Genomic DNA, 23742 nt, shown 5'->3' on the forward strand with positions numbered 1-23742 from the left:
CCACTGTCTAGGAGATTGTTTCAATCCATAGAGTGATTTCCTGAGCAGACAGACTTTGTCTTTTCCTCCTTTCTCTATGAATCCTTCATGTTGATTCATGTAGATGATTTCATCCAAGGTGCCATGCAGTAAAGCAGTCTTCACGTCTAGTTGTTCTAATTCCAGATCAAAATTAACCACAACTGACAACATGATTCGAACAACAACATGTTCGACTACAGGAGAAAATATTTCATTTTAATCTACTCCTTCAACCTGTGTAAACCCTTTTGCTACAAGTCTGGCCTTGTATATAGCTTCTTCAACTCCATGAATTCCCTCCTTTACCTTGAAGATCCATTTACACCCCACTATTTTATGCTTGTTTGGCTTAGAGACAATTTCCCATGTCTCATTCTTGTGCAGAGACTTCATCTCTTCAATCATAGCCTGTTCCCACCTCTTCCAGTATTTGCTTCTCCCACAGTCTTTGGATCATCTATTTCTAGATCCTCTGCACAAGCCAATGCATAAGCCACATAGTGAGATCCATCAAATCTGGTAGGTGGTTTTATCTGCCTTATGTTCCGGTCTCTTGCCAGCTTATAATCATCTAGAGACTCATGTTGTACCTCCTAGCTTTCCTGTTCAGGATCCGATTCCTCTTCTTTCTCTGATTCAGATTTTGTTCTTGTCTCTGTTTCTGACACTATTCCTTCAGAAGTAACTACACCTTGACCAGTAGATTCTGTATCTTCTAATGAAGCTCTACCTTGACCAATAGAACTTGTATTTCCTGCATCAGCTTCACCTTGACCAGTAGAGTTCTGAATTGAATCGCTTGCGCTTGGTCCCTGAATCAAATATGTGCTAAAAGTGACTTTCTTCTTTCTTTTAGCTTCAGGTACTATTTCCTTTTCCCTGTACAGCTTCTCCTCATCAAAGACTACATTCCTGCTGATTGTACACCTTCCTTCTTCTAGTAACCATACCTTGTAACCTTTGGTACCAACTGGGTATCCCATGAAGAATCCTTTAACAGCCCTAGGACTCATCTTGTCCTGTTGAACGTGTACATATGCCACACATCCAAATTGTCTGAGATGACTGTAATCCACCTTTGATCCTGACCAAACTTCCTCTGGAATCTTGAATTTCAGGGATGCATTAGGAGACCTGTTGATTAAGTAAACTGCAGTTGCAGCAGCTTCAGCCCAAAACTTCTTCTCCATCCCTGTCTCCGCTAACATACATCTGATCTTATCAACTATTGTCCTGTTCATCCTTTCAGATACTCCATTCTGTTGAGGAGTATAAGTGCAGGTTCTGTGTCTCTTAATCCCTGAATCTTTGCATAGTTTATCCATCTGTTGGTTACAGAACTCCAAACCATTGTCTGTTCTTAGACACTTGATCTTCTTGTTTTTTTTATTTTCCACGAGTTTCTTCCACTTTGAAAACTGTTCAAACACCTCGTCCTTACTTCTTAAGAATCTGATCCAGACCTTCTTTGAATAATCATCAATGAATGTTAAGAAGTAATTGCAACCAGACAAACTTGATTCATTTGAGACTGATCCCCACAAATCGTTGTGTACATACTCCAGGATGTTCGTTGTTGTATGTTTAGCTTCTGAAAAGCTTTGTTTGTGAGATTTACTTAGGACACATTCTTCACAAAAATCCAATGTGTGAACTTCCTTAGAGTCTAAATAACCTTCTTTAACCAGAAGATTCATGTTCTTCAGACTCATGTGTCCTAGCCTGGAATGCCATCAGTTAGTGAAATTCACTTGGGCTCTTGCCACAGATGCTTCCCCTTTTAAGACAATTCCATGCAAATAGTACAATCCTTCATGATACTTTCCCGTAAACACTTTCTTGCCCTGCTTGAAGAATGTTACTGCAAAGTCTTCACCAACATAATTCCATCCATTCTTCTCAAGCTGTCCATAGGAGATAAGATTTCTGCCCATCGTAGGCATGTATCTTACCTCTGTAAGTGTTACAATAGAACCATCCAGGTTTAGTATCTTCAGCTTGCCAATTCCTTTCACTTCACTGTAAGTGTTGTTACCCATCAAGACCTTCCCTCTATCAATCTCCTTGAGATCAAACAAAGCGTCTTTGTCTGGTGTAATGTGGAAAGTACAACCAGAATCCATAATCCACTTATCTCTTGTGTTTTGTAGGCGTGCTGTTAGGACCATCAATCTAACACTCTTTGTTTCTCTCTTATAGGTACCCAGATAGAAACACGACCCTGAAGCTTATTCACCTATGCTTCTAGTGTAAAATCAACCCAGAGAACAAGAACAAGAAGAATAAGAAACCTATCTAACCCGAAGCCCTTACAGACAAAAGATTACAAAGAGGCTCTCTAAACCCGAAAACTCTCTCTCTCTAACTTGTCTTTCCCTTGCTTCTAAGTTGGTGATTCTTCTCTCTCTTGCTTCATTGTGAACCCTTGCCTCTCTTTATATATAACCTTGAAGCCGCCTTATTATAATTAGGTTTAGGGTTTGCAACTCCTTCTCCTTTTTGGAAACTTGCCTGTCTTCCTTGTAAAGAAACACAAACCAACCGACTTGGTTCTGGTCCACATCCGAAAGTCCTTCACGGCCCAAACTCGGCCCTATAACAGCGACAGCCCAGTTCGTAACCTGAACTGGTCTTCTGAATCCGATGACAATAATTCACACAATCAATCATACATTGGCCACAATATGGTAGATTGAAACATGACAAAAGATTCATGTGCGCCCACTTGAATATAACATATGAGCCAATGCACTCGTAACAAATTGGTATTAACTTGGATATCCATTATCTCAATTTCTCATTCCTATTTTATTTTTGTTTAGTTGTGATTTTAAGGAGAGTATATAGTTTAGATACTACTAATGGATATGCTTTAAGATGTTCAAAGTTCTAATATTTGTGTAACTTTAAATTAAATTACTTATTTATTTTAATTTTATATTTTAGTTTTGGATCCCAACTAAACAAATCATACAATATCTCCGATTTTTTTTCTCTCATTTTTCGTAAAATTTTGCTTATTATCCCTCCTTCTGTAGAGATTAAATATATAATTTCATTTTTACCCTTCTTCCCTCTAGGAACTATAATTTTTTTAATACGTTTACCTCTTTTAGTGTATGTTGCAGTAAAGACTTATAAGTCTATATAATTATTAATTTCTTATGTAAGACTTTTTTATGTTCACCATATAAGATTCGACTAAATTTTATCGAATTGTGTGACTTCAAACAATCAAACCTCACATTTGAGAATGTGTGGATCTATCATGCAGCCTTCACTAAAACCATACTTTAGGCTACGACTTTGGTTTTGGCATTCAAGACCTTAAAGTTGTTTCGTCGTTTCTGGAAACTTTTCTAAATTTACATTCTATATTTTTTTTGAATAAAACATAATTTTTTTTCGAAAAAACGTTTTACATCAACATTTGTTTGATAGAGTTTGAGAATAGTCAGATAAATGTTAGAACATCAGAAAAATTACAGGAATTTTTTTTTTATCTTACTGCGAGCCACACCCCCATCGCAACTGTATATTTGCCTTGAGTGTTGATGCTGAGTAATCTATCTCTTATGTTTCGATCGAGTGTTTTGAGAAGCAAAGGAGCTGGATTTGGTTGTCCCTTGTCGTCTACCATTGCGTTCTCTCCAGAGAGTGTGGACTGTAGCCTGAAGAGCATAGCGTAAGAGGTATAGAGTCACAGAGCTCAGCGACGCATGGTAGTGAACGCTAAGTTATCACCCCACACTGTGGAAAATTTGTTAGGTAGGAGCTTGAGAGTGAGATCCGACCATATTTCCGTTGAGTAGGGGCAAGAGAAGAAAATGTGATCCCGCGTTTTGAGCGGGTCTAAGCAGAAGACGCATGCCGTATGATAATTACCACCCCAAGTCTGCATTCGGTCTTCTGTTGAAAGCTTATTCAGAGCTGCTAGCCAAACGAGAAAGGAGTATTTTTGTGTTGAGTAAGCAAACCAAACCCCTTTTGCCCAGAATTTGTGTTATCTAGCCTCTCGTATATTGGCCCATGTCTCCTTGGTGGAAAACGTTGTAGTGAACTGACCTCCTTTCCCTTTCCAAAGCACTGTATCTTTTGTATCAACCAAACCAAATGATCGTTGCTCGTCCAATGCCAACTCTATTTGTTCAAAATATTCCACCCGATGTCTTCTTCTTCGGTGAGTTAGAGCCTCTGCCACTGTGGCATGTAAAGATATTCCCATATCAATGCAGCCACGTTGGCATGCTATATCTAGTAAACATCCCAATCTCGACCAGTTATCATACCAAAAGGATATGTTTTTACCATTTCGAACCTTATACTTAATGTAGTTCGATGCAATCGTATGATATTTCAACAGTTTTATCCACATCCAAGATCCTGCTGTGGAATTAGCTTTAATCGACCAGACAGAGCCCTTTCTTAACAAGGATGTCCGCAACTACTGTGTCCACAATGAGTTTGTTGACAGTAAACGCCATATAAGCTTCAAGCAGCTCACTATGTTGGCCTCTTTAAGTGATCGCAATCCCAGTCCCCCTTCATCTCTCGGAAGAAAAACATCCTTCCATGCTACCTTGGCTTTCTTAGTATTCAGAGTTTGCCCTGCCAAAGGAAAACGGAGCAAAGTCGATCGATCTAAGCAATGCAGGAATTTGGTAGCCTATAGGCGGACATCCAGAAATTTGTTATGCTATGAAGGACTGAACTGATCAGCTGCAAACGACCTACAAAGGAGATGTGGTGAGCTGTCCAACTACCAATCCGTTCTCTGATTCTCTTTACAAGCGGGGCATAGTCCTGTGCAGCCATTCATTTTGTCATTAGAGGTAGACCAAGATAACGGACCGGTAAAGTTCCAATGGCAAAAGGAAAGGAGCTAAGAATGGTTGCTTGGTCCCCCTCTCTTACCCGGCCATATACAGAGTCGACTTGACTTCTCAAGACTTATCTTGAGACCAGAGATGTCTGCAAACTGATCGAAAATTTCCAGAATTCCTTCAATAGAGCATTTGGTGCCATCCATAAATACTAACGGATCATTCGCAAAGCACAAATGTGTGAGTTGCAGGTTTTGACATTTTGGATGATATCCTATTTGTCTCTCTAAAGCCGCTTTGTCCAGCAGTGCAAAGAGCACATGCATACATATAACAAACAGATACGGTGACAAAGAGCATCCTTGCCGAAGGCCTCGAGCACTTCTGAACAAACCTGATAGTTCACCGTTGACTTGAACCGAGAAAGAAGCTGTTGTAATACACATCTCTATCCATTTGATAAATTGTGGAGGGAAATCCAGAGCTGTGAGAGTGGTTAGTAGGAAAAACCACTGAACAGAATCAAATGCTTATGAAATATCTATCTTGACTGCACACCTAGGAGAGATATCTCTCTTTGTGATAATCCTTGACAATTTCATAGGCAAGTAGAACATTTCCATTAACAACCTTTCCTTCACAAAAGCGGATTGATAAACTCAAATAAACTCGGGAAGAAGCTGTTATAGACGGTTGGCTCGAATCTTGGAGATTACCTTGTAAGTCACATTGCAACAAGAGATGGAGCGATAGTCTTTCATCTCAGTCATCACCTTTTTCTTTGGTATGAGTGCTAATATGGTTGCATTCACTCTCTTTGGAAGAAAACTATATAGAAAAAAGATTGAATTGCTGTAACAAAATCTTTTTTGATGATAGGCCTTGTTTCTTGAAGGAATTCCACTGTATAGCCGTCAGGTCCTGGACTTTTGTCCTTTGGCATTGAAAACAGAACACCTCTGATTTCATCCTCTGTGACATCCGCCTGCAATTTTTCTTTATCCCTCCCTGAGCAGCGGTATGTAAGTAACTGACGAATAACACTCTGTGGTAATCCAGTGTAATGAGCCGATCTGTGTCCCAGAAAAAGCGTTCAGCCTCCTGCTTAATAGCCTCTTGTGTGTCAACGACGGATCCATCTTGGCATTTGATTTCTCGAATAGCATTTCGAACTTTTCTGGCTTTTGTAGCATTATTAAAGACCTTGTTGTTACCATCACCCACCCTCAACCAATGGAGCTTTGATTTATGCTTCAAAAATCTTTCCTCAAGCTCAGAAACGTGCAACCACCGACTATATGCTGTTGATTCCCTCCTGATTTTTGTATATGTGGGAGCATTTAGTGTCTCCTCTTGACAACGAAACAGTGTAGCATAGGCCTCTCTGGTCTTTCTTGTCAGATCACCAAGAACATCTTTACAAAGCTGCTTTAGTTTCGGTTTCAGAGCCTTTAGCTTTTTTGAAAAGCGAAACATGGCCGAGGTCGAGTGGAAAAGTGTCGCCGTATCGTCCCAGTACTCTTGTATCAATGGCTTAAACTTTGCATCTGTAACTAGAGCATTGGTAAATTAAAATGGTCTTTGAGGTCGCTCCACTTCTCTTCCCATTTTTATTCGACAGCGTAAGTGGTCAGAGCAACCTCCATCCTCAAATACACAATAAGATTGAGAGTGTTCCTGTAACCAGGCTGGATTGACAAGGACCCTATCAAGCTTCTTGCAAATCAGCTCTGCATCACGTTTATTGCACCAGGTGTATAACGGTCCATGGGAGTGTATATCCTGCAGAGAACAATACCTTACCGCTTCTTGGAAATCTCGCTTCCCCGGAGGCATAATCAGAGTTTGATCATGGAGAGAGTGCCCCTCAGCCTCCAAAATCTCATTAAAGTCCCCATAAATCATCCAAGGCTTAGTACGGATCACTGGTGAATCCTGATGAGACTTTAGATCATCCCACAATACCCTCCTCTCCTCAACACTATTCGAAGCGTAAACAAAAGAAACAAAAAAACTCATCCTGCAGCCCATCAGCCAATATCGAACAGGTAATCAACTGGCCACTAGTGAAAAACGGGGCACGCACCCTAGAGTTCCAAAGCACCCAGATTTGTCCTCTCCGATTAAAACTATAGTTTGATAAAAAAAAGACCAACAATCTTTTCTGCTTTATTCTCCTTTACCCTTGTCTCAAGTAAACAACCAAACTGGAACTGTTCACGACGTATCCAATCTCGAACTACAGAATGCTTAGATATTTTATTGAAACCACGAACATTCTAGAAGAAGTTCGACATGATAATTAGTGGTGAGAGGACCTCTTATTATGATCCTGAGGGTTCTGAGTTTGAGGGTTGTAACCAAACTTATGTTTCTCTTTCGTGGCCTGAGGAATAGACTCGCGCAACTGCACTGTAGCTTTATTTCCACGCCCTTTCTTTTTTCTCACATATGCAGCAGCTGCCCGTGATATCAGCCCCCTTCACAAGCTCTAGAAGGGTTCCTACATTTTCATCCTCTCCCAAAATTGTCTCCTTATCAATGACCTCTTCATCCTCTACCAAATCAGCATTCTCCTTCTCCCCAGTATCAACATCAGTATTGACAGTCTGCTCTTCAGTCCCTTCCTCACAATGCTCATTAAGTACCGAGTAGGAATTAGACAAAATTGACATTTCCTCAGGTTTTGTCTCCGAGTGCTTGTTTCCCTTGTGGGGACTTGATTTATGGGCTGACTTTTGAGGAGTAATCCAACCCTCATTCACTCCGGTCGGACTAACCTCTCTCCCTGCAGTATGAGCAGTCTTAGCTTCCTCCATTCCTTTCTCCTGCACAACATAACTCTGGAGCTAAATTACATTTCTATTAAGGCCTTAAGGGATGTATTTGATGTCAAAAAGGTTTTGGGGTTGAATATAATTTTACATTTGTTTATAATAACTATTTTTGGATTGAATATAATTTTATTTTCATTCTAAAAGTAAAATAAAAACATATTTTAGACTTCTTCCACTGATAACATTGTACAATAAAACCTCTATAAATTAATACTCTATAAATTAATAAACATTATAAATTAATAAATTTTGCTAGTCCTAAGTCGGGACATTGTAAAAAATAATAAAATTCGATAAGATAATAAGATAATATTTTTTTGAAATCCCTATGTAAAATATGGTCCCAATAATATCATAAATTAATAATCATGTAAATTTACATACGTATATATATATATATGATATAGTAAAGTATGTTTCTCTTAAACCTTATATCTATAAAACAATTGTTATGTTGTATCTTCAAACTATAATGATATAAAATATTCTATAACATTTCATAAAACAGCTAAAACTTTTTAATCTTTTCAATTTCTAAATATGCACCATTTACATTTTGATAGTTTGATAGACTATTAAAATACGATAATTGATATTCTTATTCATAAATTTGAATATTTATGTCATGTGTATAAGTGAATTTGTCTATAATATTTGTAATTCATTGTCAATAATATTTTTAATTATTTTAAATTCAATTCCAATACCATAAAATTTACAACATCCAAAATTCTAATCTTATTTTGCAAAAATTATTTCAATTCATAATTTAAAAAAATTAAACAATTAAAAATATACTTATAAAATTATTAATTTATACTATAAAATAATAATAATTAATTTATAGATAAATTAATATCACTATAAATTAATAAAATGTTTTGGTCCCAACATTATTAATTTATAGAGGTTTTAATGTACTAGTTGCATCATCTCATTGGAGCTAAATAGAAATGGCTAAAGAATAGCTTGCAAATATTGGACCTACGATTAAGCTTATTAATCCATTAAACTTTTGAGAAAACAAAAAAATTGTTCATTTTCTCTATTGAAGCCTCTCTATCTCTAGTCTATATTCATTAGGGGTTTGTCATTTGTGGAAAATTTAAAAGTAAGGACATAATAGGTTTTTTGATTGATATAAAGCATAGTTCACCAAATATGATTAACAAAGGTAACAAATCCCCCAAATAAAGAAAATATCTTTAATTTTTCATTTTTCCCCTTAAAACAATTACACCAATAGGAAATTATAACTTTTTAGCACTATTGTTATTTCAAATTAAATTTTTACTAGGTAAATCTTTTAAAATTAAAGAGAAAAGCATCTTTCAAGGAAAAATACTAAAAAAGCAAAAGAAAATAAAAATTACTTACTTCATAGTGTATACTATTTTTAACAATATTTATCATAATATAAAATATATATTAACTCACTATTTAATTTACCAAAATTTCATTTAAAAATGGAGTTATTAAGATATATTAATTATTATTTAAACAAACCTTTTAAGATTATTATTTTTTCTGTTAGAAATAATATGTTAGAAAATTTTCTTTTATGAAAGAGGTAAAGTCAACTAAATGTAAAAAATATTTTTAAAACATACTTTCAAAAAGCGTGCGTCTAACATTATTGATCAAAATTTTGTAAAAGCTTGCCCATTATGTAAGAATTAATTTAATTTTTAGTAAAAAGAAAAAACATTTTTGATGTTTCTTGCTCAATAAAAATTAATATTAAGCATTCTCAAATCACAATTATCTTAGTTGGAAACTCAAAGATAAATAGTTAATAAAAAAAAGCTAAATAGAGGTCAAAGTCGTTTAATAAAAAAAAATCATAAAGCAGAAACAAAAAAAAAAATCAAGACTATCAAAAGCTTATAAATAGATAACCTTGTGAGGTGTTAAAGCCACTGGTTTAATTATAAACACCATCTTGTCTCTTTATCACCATACTTTCATAATGGTTTCAACAAACACCTCAGATTTCTTATCGAATCTTCATGATTCCCTTTTGGTTATGATAATCTCGTTGTTACCGTTCAAAGAATCAGTACGAACGAGTGTTCTTTCAAAGAGATGGAGAAATATCTGTCGTGAGACGACAAGTCTTGTCTTCAAAGAGTCCGAATTTGTTACACTTTCGGAGTTTGATAGAGAGTTCGTCGAACCCTCAGTTCGTGATAGGGTTTTCTTTGTTGGTGTTATGCTTGACTGGGTCTCAAAGTTTACTGGCAAAGTTATCGATAACTTTGAGATTCATCTCTTCCTGCCCACGGGTTTCGAGAGAGATCTAATGTCTCTCATCGAATTCGCCACCTCCCGACAAGTCAAGAACATAGTTCTTAATCTCTCAGATCGTCACCCGACAGACTTAATAAGCTCATTTTTAATTTGAATATTCAGATGCCAGTATCTTCAAAAGAACGAACTAGCTGTTTCTCATCTCTTTTTTAATCTTTCATATGTTAGATCTTTAACCGTTTGCTCTTTCTTCCTTCAGGTAAATTCTTTTTCACGTACTCTATCAGCTATCTAAGATTCATAATATCTACATCACACTATGTAGAGATCTTTCATTCGATATTATTGTTATATTTCATTTCCACAAAATCTACATCACTAGATCGTTCACTATACATCACTAGATCGTTCACTATACATCACTAGATCGTTCACTACATCACACTATGCAATTATGCAAACATTTTTTTTTTTTTTGTGTGTGTGTGTGTGTGTGTCGATTTAACATATTTTTTTCTTTGAAAAAGGTGATCCAAGGTTGTGATGATCCTATGGCTTTGCATGATCCGATGAAAACTCGACATTTGGTGATGCGAACAAATATGCACCGAAATGATTTCGGAGGAATTAAAATATTTCTCAACAGCTGTCCTGAACTGGAATCTCTCACTTTTGATTTGGTTACTACTAGTCCTGTCGTGGTAATTTATTTTTGTTTGTTTTAATCTTTAATCTCTCTCACATTATTGTGCTATTTGGTATAAAACGCTTAACTTTAATTGGATTATGCAGACCAATTGGTCGCCATTTGGGAAAGATCCGGTAACGCATTGGCTTACTAGCAAAGCTTACGAGTGTTTGGAAAAAACGCTCAAGGTTGTGAAGGTAAAGAACTTTCGTGGAAGCTCGAATGAGTTACATTTGGTTAAATACCTGATTCGTACTGGGCGTGTGCTGGAACAAGTTGAACTTTATGAGGCAAAGGGATTGGACCATAAGCAGAAGACGTGGATAAAGGTTGGAGTCGAGGAAGCTCAGAAGAATCTGAAGAAAGCTTCGACTCATTTAAAAATTACTCTAAACAGTGCTTGATTAAGGCATTCTCTTGATTTTAATTTCTAGTGAAAAAGTGTACTCATTGAGTGATCTTTTCGACTTTGTTTTGTTTTATGTTAATGGTCTGTATTTCAATGTTTTATTTGGATCAATTTCTTCAGTTGTTTAAGTTTATCATTTTCTTATTTGGCTTGGTTAGAAAAACAGTTGGTAACTAAGAAATGAAGAACTGCTTTGCTTGGTTTGGAGTCTTGTAGTAGTTTCTGTTTTGTTTGATAATCACTATTTACGATATGATATTAAATCCTCAAATTTTATACATTTTGTTTAAAATTTTTAAGTTTCTAATTAATTAAATTGAGTTTTGTTTCTTTGCCTAATGGTTTTATTCAAATCCATGTATGGTTGTGTTTGCTTTATATAGATTTAAATGTGATATTGTACCTAAATGGGTTGATTTTTTTTTTGTTTCCATTCGGATATGTATTAGCTAGTGAATCTATCCTCACTTGCAAGTAAGCATTTGTAGTAAAATATTTTACTATATAAGCTTATTACCTTGATAGTGACACTTATCAAGTTTATATATCAATGTAAAATACAAAACCATAAAATAAATATCTCTTTAGAGAACCCGAAACACAATAATATGTATCTACTCACAGATGACCTAGCTAGGTACTTGTGAGTTGTGATCATTGTAGTTTGACCCCCAAAGGTTTTTAAAATCTAATAAAACTAAAACTAGAAATTGAAGAACAACTTCAAAAAACACTTAATCGCTCAGAAGAGGCTCTTTTTGTTTTTTCGTATGGGGTCGAGCTCTTATTTATACAAGAAGGGTACGGAGCCATAGGAGGAGAAAAATGTATAATTTCGAAAACCCCACAGATCAGTAAGTACTGCAATTGTATTGACCGGTGTGAGGCGCCTTTTCCATCATTCGGTAGCGTAGAAGCACCGATTGGTCGTCATCTTCAATCTTTTTTTATCTTGACGCATGTTTGATCGGTTGATCCATTTGTCTTCTAAAACTCCTTCCTTGATTGATGATTCCAGCAGCTCCAATACCTAATAAGACTTAATTAAAAGGCATATCTTTTTCTTATAAGTATTAAAAGACTTAAACTTGATGTTAAAATGGCTTTGAAAACCGTTAAAAATTATGAATAATCAACGTCGTATTGTTAGTTGTTCTAATGTGTGAGATGCTGAGAAAGACTCACTATATCAACGTGTGGCGTGTCTCTATATAAAACCTTGTCAGGACCCCGAGCAAAAATGTGGCAATGGAGTAGCAAAAATTTAATCATACACCTGCTGGAGTTGGAGGTTCCTGCCACGACAGAGAGGCCAAACCCTACCCCAAGCTGATTCAGAAACCTTAGCTTCATGCCCTACACCAAGTTCATGAGTTCCTCTCTCCCCCGTGAAATATATTAATCTTCCCAATATATTAATTAGGAATATGAGCTAATTTACTCATAGCTAACTGCTTTTGAATTGAAATCCATATGTATAATCTAATACCCTTTACACCACATGCATTGAGTTCATGATTATAATTGTGTTATTATGTGTTCAAGAAGATAAACAACTACAGATCATGTAGCAGCGCAATTATAAATAGACAAGGCGTTCGCAGCTCAATCGATTGAATCATAACATACAGATTAGATAAGATAAATCGATTTTTTGTGTAGAAGAAACGAAGGAGACCAACAATTAATAATAACCTATAGGCTGCGAACGAGTTTTGACTTTTGATCGAGATGAGAACGGAGAACACAAAGTGGAAGATCTCTTCTTCTTCTTCTTCTCATAAGGAACAAAAGCTTCTTGATTAATGTTTTAGGTTCAAAACCTATATCATAAATGGAACTTTTTTTTGTGTGTAGAAAATATGCATGGAATATTTCTAAACGTTTTTGAATGCATTAAATGATATTATACTGTCATAGATAGCGAAAGAGTTAAGTTTGATATTATATTTAGATGTGAGTTTGAATAGTTATAGGTAGGATGTTTTAATTTTTGGACAAATTTGGTCACTGGAAATATATGAGCAGAATTAAACAAGAATAAGAATATGTAGTGGTTCCCGACGAACATAACTCAATCTTTCCCACCAATATATTATGGACCAGTTGCATCGTTATCCGTCTGTCAGGAAAAAATCCGTTAATGCAGTTGTTCGTAATTTTGTATTTTCCGAGGAAAACAAACCCATTTTACTTATATAAGTGTATGACCTGATTGCATTTTAGTTTAGATCATCTCTATGTTGTAATTCAAAATTTTGTTTAGAAAAGTGTTTTCTATATGGAAAAACCGAAAAAATATCAATCGTGAGAGGGAAAGCCTCAGTTTCAAGGAATCCAAGTTCATTGAAAAATCTGTTTTCTATAGAAAAAAACCGTAAGGGGTTGTTTTTTGGGGTTTAATGTTAATATTTATACCAAATAAAAAGGTTTAGATTTTACAATAAAACCCAAAAACACACTTAACTCTTAAACAGCGAGACCAATGGAACACCATACATACATATGAGATTTTTGCCACACATAAAGCAGGTTAATGATACAACCAAAGTAGAAACCTTTTTAAACAGGTAAACACCCACTTAGTTCATTACGCAACCAAAGCCCTTGACCGTACATAAACCTTTGTTCATTACGCAACCAAAGCCCTTGACTGTACATAAAACAGGTAAACACCCACTTACTTAAGTAGTACCTTTTCTTTTTCCAACAGATAGTGATTGGTCAAGTAATAATAATCCCTTGCATGTGTTTACTCTCTTGGCAGCAAAAATATATAGATAGGGTTGTTTTTCTGTTGAAGGGTTGTTTCTGCTGAGTATGCTTTGAGGGATGATGATGTAAGAGAAGATGCATGGGTATGCCGTATGCAGCTAGTCCAAGAAGGAGATCTTCTAGTACGAGTCTTTTCACCACTTTGAATCGTATGGGCTACATGTGGTGTAGTAGAAGTATTAGTAGCTTTTTATAATGATCTCTTTTGGGATTGGAATACTCAAGGTTTGGATTCTGTCAAATCATTTAATTTTTCATGATCAAGAGAGCTTTTTCCATTTATATTCGGAAACATTTTACAAGTTTTTTAAGAAGGACAGAGAATACACAAGAAAGGAGGATGAATGATCAAGGCAGATCATAAATGTAACTTTATTTTTTAAGAAAATATGCATGGAATATATATTTTTTTTTTTGACGAAAAAAAAAAGCAAAAGAGTTAAGTTTGATATCATATAGATATGAGTTTGAATAGTTACAGGTAGGATGTTTAGATTTACGTAGTGGTTCCCGATGAACATAACTCAATCTTTCCGACCTCATATACGATGGACCAGTTATTCATCTGTCAGGAAAAAATCCGTTCATTGAAAAATATTTTACTTATAAATAAGTGTTTTTGTTGACCAAAAATCAAACGGTTTGACCTGATTGCATTTTAGTTTTGATCATCTCTATGTTGTCATTCAAAGAATTTGTTTAGAAAAGTGTTTTTGTTTTTTTTTAAACGATGGAAAAATATCAATCATGAGAGGACAAGCCTCAATTTCAAGGAATCCAAGTTCATTGAAAAGTCTGTCTCCGATACCGTTTTGTTTCTTTTTGGGTTTAATATTAAGATTTATACCAAATAGAAACACACCCATCTCTTAAAGAGAGAGAGAGAGAGAGAGAGAGAGAGAGAGAGAGCATTAATTAATGGAACATCATACATACATATGAGATTTTTGCCACACTTAAAGCAGGTTAATGATCATACAACCAAAAGTATGAGAGATTGATCCTTCTGGCTAAGGGTTGTTACTTGTTAGGACTTTGTTTGTTCTTAATTTCTTATTATGTGTGGATGGATCTTAAGTTTATGGGGACGCCAAACACAAATATTGACTCAGAAGTACAATACTCACTGTTTTCTTATATAACTAAGACTTGATAAATTTTTTTAATTCACCACGTACGTAACGTAAGACTTGACTAGTTATATCATGCAACGTTCACTAAAACCATACTTTAGTCTACGACTTTGGTTTCGCTTCAAGACCATGCATATATATAAAGTTTTGTTTTTCTCACATCAAGACCATAAAGTTGTATTTTCATTTCGCGAAACTTTTCTAAATTACATTTACATTCTATCATGGGATAAACTTGATGTAAAATGGATTTTTTTTTGGTTGAATATAATATAATTTTATATTATTCTAAATATAAAATAACTATTCTTTAGAATATTTCTCCCACGAAATATACATTATATTGCAGTTGGGTTGTGTCGTTAGAAACAAACTAAATCCTTAAAGATTGCAAGGGCCTATTATTAGACCACCTTGGCTGGTAAGATAATGGAGGGGGTGGGTGTCTTTAAAAAAATAACAATAAAATAAGATTTTAAGACATTCATATTCTTTGTTATATTGTCTTCCCATAGACACAACTAACCTCTCTTTTAATTGAATCAATAATGAAATTAATTGAAAAAATGATTAAGACACTTAGTGTATTGAATATGAACAAAACGGATGCTCTTATATCCACTAAAATCTCGAGACAAAAAAAAGTAACCAAAAAAATAAAAACAATGGTGATGAGATTGGCCAGCCCAATCCAACCATATGAACCAGACAAAGTTAATGAGGAGCTTGTAGCCGAAAAACAGCTTGTACCGAAAGAAGCATTAGAGAAAGCATTGATCGTCCCGACAGATCCTCTAACAATATCAAGATGCAAGAGGTTCAAGCAATCAACATACTACTTAGGAAGATGGACAAAAAACAAGAAGCCATAGATCAAAAGTATCCTTGTGCATAGATTCACGTCTAGGAGTCTATCAAATGAAAACAAAAAGATAACTCAATTTCTCAATTGAAACCTTTCTATCAATTAGAGGTTTCTCATTTGTGGAAAATTTAAAAGTAAGGGCATATATAATAGGTTTTTGATTAATATAAAATATATTTCACCAAATCTGGTTACTTAAGATAACAAATCACCCAAAAAAAAGAAAATATCTTTTAGTGTAAAAAATAAGAGAAAATATATTTTATTTTCATTTTTTCCCTTACATACACCAATAGAAAAATTTTACTTTTCCTTTACATTTTTTTCCCTTACATCAAGAAAAGAAAATATTTTTTTTAGTGTAAAAGAAAAAAGAGAAAATATCTTTAATTTTAATTTTTTTCCCTTACATACACCAATATAAAAATATATGTGTTGTTCAAATTAAAATTTGCCAGGTAAAGCTTTTTAAATTAAATAGAAAAGCATTTTTCAATGAACAATACTATAAAAGCAAAATAAAGATATTACTCACTTCATAGTGTCTACTATTTTTTAACAGTTTTTTTAATATAAAAAAATATATTAACTCACAATTTCATTTACCAAAATCTTATTATGAAATGAATTTATTTAGATATATTAATTAATTTTTTTAACAAAGCACTTACAAGCAATTATTATTTTTTCTTAAAAATAATCTGTTAGAAAGATTGCATAGAAATATGTAAAAGATAAAGTTCAACTAACTGTAAACTATATTTTAAAATGTAATTTCAAAAACCATATATCGTTATTGACCAAAAATTTGTAAAAGTGCGCCTATCATGTAAGAATCAATTTAATTTTAATACAAACAAACTTTTCTTTTGATGTTTAATGCTAAATAAAAATTAATAAGCATTCTTAAATCACAATTATCTTTGTTGAAAACTCAAAGATAAATAGTTAACTAAAAAAGCTAATACTGGTCAAAGTATTTAATGATTGAAAAATATATCACAAACCAGAAAGAAAAAAATCAAGACTTTAAAAAACTTATAAATAGATAACCTTCTGAGGTGCTAAAGCCACAGGTGACTGGTTTAATCATAAACACCATCTTCTCTCTACACTTTGTTTTTTTTCTTTTGTCTTTTGAGATATCACCATTTTTTCATAATGGTTTCAACAAACACCTCAGACTTCTTATCAAATCTTCATGATTCTCTTTTGGTTATGATAATCTCGTTGTTACCATTCAAAGAATCGGTACTAACGAGTGTTCTTTCAAAGAGATGGAGAAATCTTTGTCGTGAGACAACAAGTCTTGTCGTCAAAGAGTCTGAAATTGCAAAACCCACAAGTCGTGATAGCGCTTTCTTGGTTGCTGTTATGCTTGAATGGGTCTCAAAGTTTACTGGCAAAGTTATCGAAAACTTTGAGATTCATCTCACTAAGTTTATTGTCTTTTATTCCTTTTAGGTTGATCTGGAGCATAATCAGTATAGATCTTTTCAAGGATTAACATGTTTGATGCAAATCTCCACCAGAACCGAGGATTATATTGTTGATACATTCAAGCTTTGGGATCACATTGGTCCTTATCTAAGGGAACTCTTCAAAGACCCTAAAAAGAAAAAGGTTTTCTCTAAAACCTCGCATAATTCTTTTCTACAGAATTCCTGTAATATGATTAATGCAATATGAAAGCATTTAATTTAACTAGGTTATGCATGGAGCAGATCGTGATATTATTTGGCTTCAACGGGACTTCGGCATTTATGTCTGCAATCTTTTTGACACAGGACAGGTTTGATTTCTGGTTATTCTATTTTCGCAAAGCCGTATGTCTTGTAAAGAAGAATGAAACTTAATAATTCTTTCTTTGTTTTTGTGTATGCTAGACATGGTAGAAATGGTGAAAAAGTTAACTTTTCTGTCCATGTATTTCTTTACTGATGTTCATGACATTCTTGTGGCTATGAAACGATAGTTTTAGTTTGATGGTTCTCATGGTTTAAAGTATCCGTAAAATCTTAAGAAGTACTTTTTGTTTTATGTCAGGCCTCAAGGGTGCTAAAGCTGGAGAGAAAGAGTCTCGAATTTCTTCTGAAGCATTATTGTGGAGTTGCTGCAAACAAAGAGTGCATAACAATCCAATCTCGTTACCTTTTATTCTTTTTGCATTGTCATCCTCTTACTCTTCGTTCAATTTCTGTTTTGCTACTTGGCTGCAGATACCAAAATGCAGACTGGAGAATACGACCGCTTCCGGATGTAATGACAAGGTTTGTATATTCTCTGTCTAGTCACTTTCATTATTGTTTGGCATTGGTTGTGATGAGCTCACACATTTTGCATATAATGGCAGATATGCTAGAGAAGATACCCATTATCTTTTGTACATTTATCATGTAATGCAAATAGATTTGCACATAATGGCAAAGGAAAACGAGCAATCTGACTCTCCTCTAATAGAGGTAACAATCTAAGTTTCTTTTCTTAGATTTTGATTCAAGGGTGACTGATAGAGTAGAGAGGATACTATAAATAAACACCTAACTTTATTAAAAACAAGAAAATACAGGATTCCTCCCAAAATAAGAGTCGTGACTCTTGTTCCCTTTACTTTCACCCAATAACTTTAAACATACCGTTAAGCGCTTGGAAGAGCTTGTTAATAGAAATCGTATGCATGGCTTATTAAACATAAATTTATTCTTCTTTCTCGGTTTGTGTCTCCTTGTCGTGTATCCCATGGCTTCTTAGTATTAAGTTATTACGTGGTTGTTGGCGCATGAAGATCAGGCATTAATTCGTTTATATCTATAATTTAACGTTTTCTGTTGTGTCCATGGTCTTCTTCAAAGTTTTGGATAATCATATTGACGAAGGTACCCATGCTAGCAGGTTTACAAACGCAGTTACGATGTGTGCATGCAACTATATGAGAAAGAGCTTTTGACTGAGGATTCATATCTTCACGTTCATGGGTTTGTTGCTTATTGCCCCCTTCATGAAAGAAAATATTTGCTTGAGTTTTATTTATTGCCTGGTGGAAGAGCAGTACCTATTAGATTCAAATCCTTATGCATGGTTTATTAACTTAAATTAATATGTTGTTGTGTTTCCATTTTGGCATTTGCTAGGGTTCAGACAGGTCACCTCAATGCAGTTCAACTTGCCATTATTGCGGTATGTTCGCAACTTGCGCAATAATCCAAGACACCCTTCATCTGCCTTTCATATTATCATATGAAGCTTACTTAGTAGTTGCTGACTTTCAGGGGCTTTGTGAATGGCGAGATCAGATTGCACGTGCAGACGATGAGAGCACCGGTTATGTATTGCCAAACAAAACACTTATTGACATAGGTAGATATTTTACTATTTCATCTCCAGGTCCTTGGATATTTGTTGGTGGTTCCTAACTTGGTCTAACTCGTTTTATTATATAATAGCCAAGGATATGCCAATTAATGTTGGCCAGTTGCGACGGTTGTTGAAGTCAAAGCATCCTTACATCGAGCGTAATTTTGACGCTGTGATCAATGTCATCAGACGAGCAATGCAAAATGCAGCGGCATTCGAGCCAATTGTTCAATCTTTAAAAGATTGGCGTCCTGGAACAGTAAGATCTTATGTTGTGAATTGTTATTATAACTCTTTTTGGGTCTCTTTCTGTTTACATAAGGACTAAGAAAAAAATGTGCTTGCCTTTCATTCCTGGAGTGGTTTTGGCAACGAGTGAAGTCATCGAGTAGATTTGTTAACAAAGAATATGTGTTTTAAGGTTTTAGTTGGGGGTATTTGCTTGGTGAAAAGCAATTAGCAGTGATCATATATGATGTTTGCTTGATTTAATTGATTAGGCCATAAAGAACCAGGAACCAGGTTTATTAGGTTCGAAATGTTGCACCCTTCAATAGCTTGTGAACTTGCAAAAAACTATAACTAGAGGAGAGTTATTTGCAAGGGCTTATTGCTAATCAGATGTCTAGTAGTTTTGGTGAGTTTTGTTTATAGCCATATGAGTCATGACTGTTTATTGCATGCACTTGGTAATTATTCAATGTGATCTTTTACTCTATGGCTTTTTTGTTTAGGTTGAGAAAAATATCATACCTATGATTGAGAAACCGAGTACAGAGTTCACAGCTTATTTGGAGTTTTGCCCTCAAAGAGGAAGTTTGAAAGTGATAACAAAGTAATTTTTTATATAGTTAAAGAGATTTGTAGAAAACTGTATCAAATTGACTAAGTAATACTAATCTACGGACAAACAAGTTGCAGGGAAAGGAAGTTGTCAAAGTGTCCAAGTCCAAGCCAGATAATGTCATAGTGCTGGATGATGATGATGATACCGATGAACAGAGCTGGGAAAGAGGGGATGCTTCGAATAGGGCTTTGGAAATGCCTTCACAATCAATGACTCAAGTGCCAAAGACAAGTAGTACGGAAATTGTAGTTATAGAAGATGATGATGAGTCAGAGAATGACTCGGAAAGTAGAGAAGATGAAGATATGATTAGGAGAAGTGAGAAGCATAGGAGATTCATGAGTCTAAAACGCGGCTTTCTTAACATTTAGCCCTTTAGCTTTTGTGGTACAGTGTGCAATGTTTTGGTCGCTGTTTTGTGTATTAGTAGACCAACCGTAGACAATCTATCTTGACTTGTATGTACAACAAGTAGACATGTATTTCTACATGATAATTGAATTTTGAATTAACCCAACATGAAACATACCACTGTCACTGCGTTTAATAAACTAAAAAGAAGTATTATTGGGCGTTTTGTCCAATAGATCTTGTGATTTAGAATGTAGTTGTTTTTTGTATGCTCTAAGGTAATTAAAGAGATATTTTAGGAAATATTTAGGAATTTTACAAAACAAATATTTAATGAGATATTGTAAGTAGTAGCTGATTGATTAAAGAAATATTTTATGAATTTTTGTTCTGCACAAAATTTTGGTTTCAATTTCTTTTTATGACTTATAAATTTAAAAATTAATGCCAATAACATCCCTTGTAAATAGGTGTGAACTTCAAGATTTATTTTATAAATGTCTCTAAAAATGTATATATAGATAACATCTCTATTTCATTGGAGTTATGACCATTTTAATAATTCTCAAAAACGACAAAAATGTCATTTCCTTTCACAAAAACGGATAAACACCTAGTGGGTCATATAAACCTGGTAATCTGACCTGGTTTTATGTTATAATCTTCAGTCATTTATGATCTAATTTTTTTTTTAAATCCTGACCGTATATTTTGAGATTATTTTAAACTTAACCACTCATTACTCTGTCAATATTAAAACAAAAAAACAAAACCCTTACGTGAATCTTATTTTTCTCCCTCGCCTCTCTCTCTCTTTTTAGCGGAAGAGTGGAGGAGGTTCTGGATTGCTGCAGTACATAGAGATATGTCTCTCTCGACAATATGTAAGATTTTTTTTTGTACCCCAATTGCTTCTTTTTCTTTGGTTCATTAATAGATATGTAGGATCTGTTTTGATTTCAATTACGGCAAAATTAGTCCTTTCAGTTTGATTCTCTCTCAATTTTAAGGAATATTAGTTTGATTCTAATTGTCTGTTTTTTATGTTTATTGATTGAATTTTAAAACAATTGTGAGATCTGTTTGTAGTATGGATGAGTAATTCTGATTGAATTTTTGGTTTTAGATTTCGTCAATGTTTGTGAAACAACCCGACCGTTTTTTTAATATCCTAATATCTAGTGATCACATATTCACTAGCAACCTATCCCAATCAATAACAAACAACGGATAACAAATAAGAAATTCCAATAAACCAATAACAAATAAAAGAACAACTTATTATCAATTCAGGAACAATCTGAAACATAAAACAAATTCATAGAACCAACAATCCTAACAACTGTTCTAGACAACTAACTTCTACTCTAGCATCCTATAAAAGACAAAAAGTAAACAACCGAGCCTCTGGAACATACTCCTCTTCATAGCCTTGGTTTCACGATCACACTTTGCCTTTACCATCGCCACAACACAAAAGAGAGGCGTAAGTATTACAAGAAATACTTAGTGAGGCGATCATTCCATCTACTCGGCTATACAGACAAGCAATCAGATCTCTCATGCCACAATCAACAAACAATAAACAAACCAGGCAATACACAAAGCAAACACGTCATCAGCCGTTGATGAAGGTTGGTGTCGACCAACACTCGCCTGGTGTCGATCGACACAGATACCTGCAAAGGGTGTGTCGATTGATACCACCTTGCGTCGACTGACACACTCCTTGTGTTAATCGACGCATGCTCGACATTTCATGAAATCCCTAATTGCATCGACCGACACCTCCTCATGGCATCGATCAATGCTCGTAGGTCAACGACTCATCCTCGCATCAGTGTCACCCGACACAAGGCTTGTGTCGATCGACACTATCGAGCATCGCCTCTTCACGATCATAATCCCTGAATCTCACCTCCAAACTTCTCCTGTCCCTTCCACACGATCCCATGAACGAATCCACGCCTCATGAGCCACAAAAAACGCATAGAACTCAAAAGAAACAATCACATAACACATACAATATCACAAAAGTAGAGATCTTAGCTTAGATAAGTCATGGTCATGCACTTACCTTTGTCAAACAATAAGATCTAATCCCCAAACGATGAAACCAGCACCACATCAACCTTCCCACACATCCTTAGCCTCAAAATCGCACTCTCTAAGAAGAAAAACACACAAAGAGGGACAAAAATCTCCAAAAACTCAAGAATGCTCTTTGGAAAAACTCTATCTTCTCTTTTTCTCTCTATAAGTGTCAAAAGCAGCTAAAAGAAATGAAGGAAGTCAAATATTCCTTTTAATACTCGAGTCTAGGGCTCTCCTAAACCAGCTACGCAATCCGGAGAAATAAAATTGAACTGGTTGAACCAGACAAACACTGTATCAATTGACCCAGCTTGTGGTTCGCGGGTGTTACAATTCTCCCCCACCAGCATAGATTTGTCCTCGAATCTAACACCAAGACCAACAGCCAAGGATCTTTCGTGCTACCACACCATGGCCCGCACATCCTCTGACTAACTATGAGGACTCAATTTGGCCAATAACCCGCATCTATGATATTATTCGCTCTCAGCTCATGCATCTCCTCCGCTCTCAGGTCCTAACCTTTGAGTCTTACCGACTTGCTATCGAGCCTCAGCCCTCAAGCTACGATATCCAGGAAGTCTAATCTTGCTATTTGTGGTCTCGTAAATAAAAATCGTATCCAATATGCTCCTGTAACGCTCCGACCGCCACCTCTTAGTGGGCCCTATTTTCAATCCCAGTCCATGTACCCTCTTTCCTTAATGGACCTCACGTCCTCTCACTAGGCCCGTGAGCCCATCCATATCTAACGGCCGGTTTTCTACGTCCGGAAGGCTTTAAAGACTTGTTATTATCGCTACAAATCACCACATGATATTTCCTTATGTTTTATCCTCACTCGCATAGTTCCGACAATCATATCCTAGAAAGTCACCATCCTGAGTTTAATCGAGCTCAAGTACTTTTAATTTTTGAGTTATCTCAGGACCCTTTCACCGGAATGATATGTGCACTTTGGTGAGATAGGTGGCCAAATCAATTCTTATGAACCTCTCAGCAAACCAGGATGTCACAATTCACTCCCACTATCAGATCACAACGATCTTGTTGTGCATCAAGACCTTCACCTTGTATAGTATATGACCACTTGACTCCACACTCATCTGGGTTCGTCTCAGATACCACTTGGTATACCCCGACATCCACCTCTTGGTAGGCCCTATGTCTAATCCATGTCCATAGAACCACCTTCCTTAATGGGTCTCACGTCCTCTCTAGGCCTGTGAGCCCATCCCTATTTGACGGATGGTTTGCTACGTCCGGGAGGCTTTAAAGACTTGTTACCATCTCTA

The 23742-nt window shown here is 35.3% G+C and overlaps 2 protein-coding genes and 1 pseudogene across 6 annotated transcripts; 2 read left to right on the plus strand and 1 right to left on the minus strand.

Moving 5' to 3' along the window:
• Window positions 1-4780: 4780 nt before the first annotated feature.
• Window positions 4781-6875, minus strand: LOC147920891 (uncharacterized). Its single transcript, XM_087501276.1, has 5 exons — window positions 6485-6875; window positions 5802-6391; window positions 5561-5659; window positions 4936-5356; window positions 4781-4824 (listed from the first exon to the last, which is right to left on the minus strand). Exons 1-5 carry the CDS (start codon window positions 6873-6875, stop codon window positions 4781-4783), a joined length of 1545 nt encoding a protein of 514 aa, XP_087357402.1.
• Window positions 6876-9596: 2721 nt separating this feature from the next.
• On the plus strand, window positions 9597-11147 carry LOC104768142 (putative F-box/LRR-repeat protein At1g56400; annotated as a pseudogene). The gene is made up of 3 exons (XR_015591754.1): window positions 9597-10190; window positions 10459-10632; window positions 10724-11147. The product of XR_015591754.1 is annotated as a putative F-box/LRR-repeat protein At1g56400 (transcript).
• Window positions 11148-16870: 5723 nt separating this feature from the next.
• Window positions 16871-20519, plus strand: LOC104768143 (protein RRP6-like 1). Of its 4 annotated transcripts, none has more exons than XR_015591497.1 (12): window positions 16871-17424; window positions 17510-17593; window positions 17848-17927; window positions 18021-18071; window positions 18155-18263; window positions 18694-18776; window positions 18933-18978; window positions 19071-19158; window positions 19245-19414; window positions 19656-19792; window positions 19890-19990; window positions 20077-20519. XR_015591497.1 is itself a non-coding variant. In XM_087502822.1 (11 exons), exons 1-11 carry the CDS (start codon window positions 17317-17319, stop codon window positions 20123-20125), a joined length of 975 nt encoding a protein of 324 aa, XP_087358948.1. In that variant the 5' UTR covers window positions 16871-17316; the 3' UTR covers window positions 20126-20519. The 4 variants fall into 4 exon arrangements, 2 of the variants coding, with proteins under 2 accessions (XP_087358948.1, XP_087358949.1); XR_015591498.1 differs by having other exon boundaries at window positions 20071-20089; XM_087502822.1 differs by lacking the exon at window positions 19656-19792 and having other exon boundaries at window positions 20071-20519.
• The last annotated feature ends 3223 nt before the right edge of the window (window positions 20520-23742 follow it).

The sequence above is a fragment of the Camelina sativa genome, chromosome 19 (assembly GCF_030686135.1).
Source record: "Camelina sativa cultivar CO46 ecotype springtype chromosome 19, ASM3068613v1".
NCBI lineage: Eukaryota > Viridiplantae > Streptophyta > Magnoliopsida > Brassicales > Brassicaceae > Camelina > Camelina sativa.

What these genes read in the sequence shown, in the direction of transcription:
- LOC147920891 (XM_087501276.1), bottom strand. Translation starts at nt 6,875, where the DNA reads ATGGGCTGCAGGATGAGTTTTTTTGTTTCTTTTGTTTACGCTTCGAAT. An exon ending in GTTGCAATGTGACTTACAAG is followed by an intron (nt 5,357 to 5,560) that starts GTAATCTCCAAG and finishes GATTCTGTTCAG; the next exon opens with TGGTTTTTCCTACTAACCAC. An exon ending in TCGACTCTGTATATGGCCGG is followed by an intron (nt 4,825 to 4,935) that starts GTAAGAGAGGGG and finishes ATGGCTGCACAG; the next exon opens with GACTATGCCCCGCTTGTAAA.
- LOC104768143 (XM_087502822.1), top strand. Translation starts at nt 17,317, where the DNA reads ATGCAAATCTCCACCAGAACCGAGGATTATATTGTTGATACATTCAAG. An exon ending in CTTCCGGATGTAATGACAAG is followed by an intron (nt 18,072 to 18,154) that starts GTTTGTATATTC and finishes ATATAATGGCAG; the next exon opens with ATATGCTAGAGAAGATACCC. An exon ending in CTGACTCTCCTCTAATAGAG is followed by an intron (nt 18,264 to 18,693) that starts GTAACAATCTAA and finishes CCATGCTAGCAG; the next exon opens with GTTTACAAACGCAGTTACGA.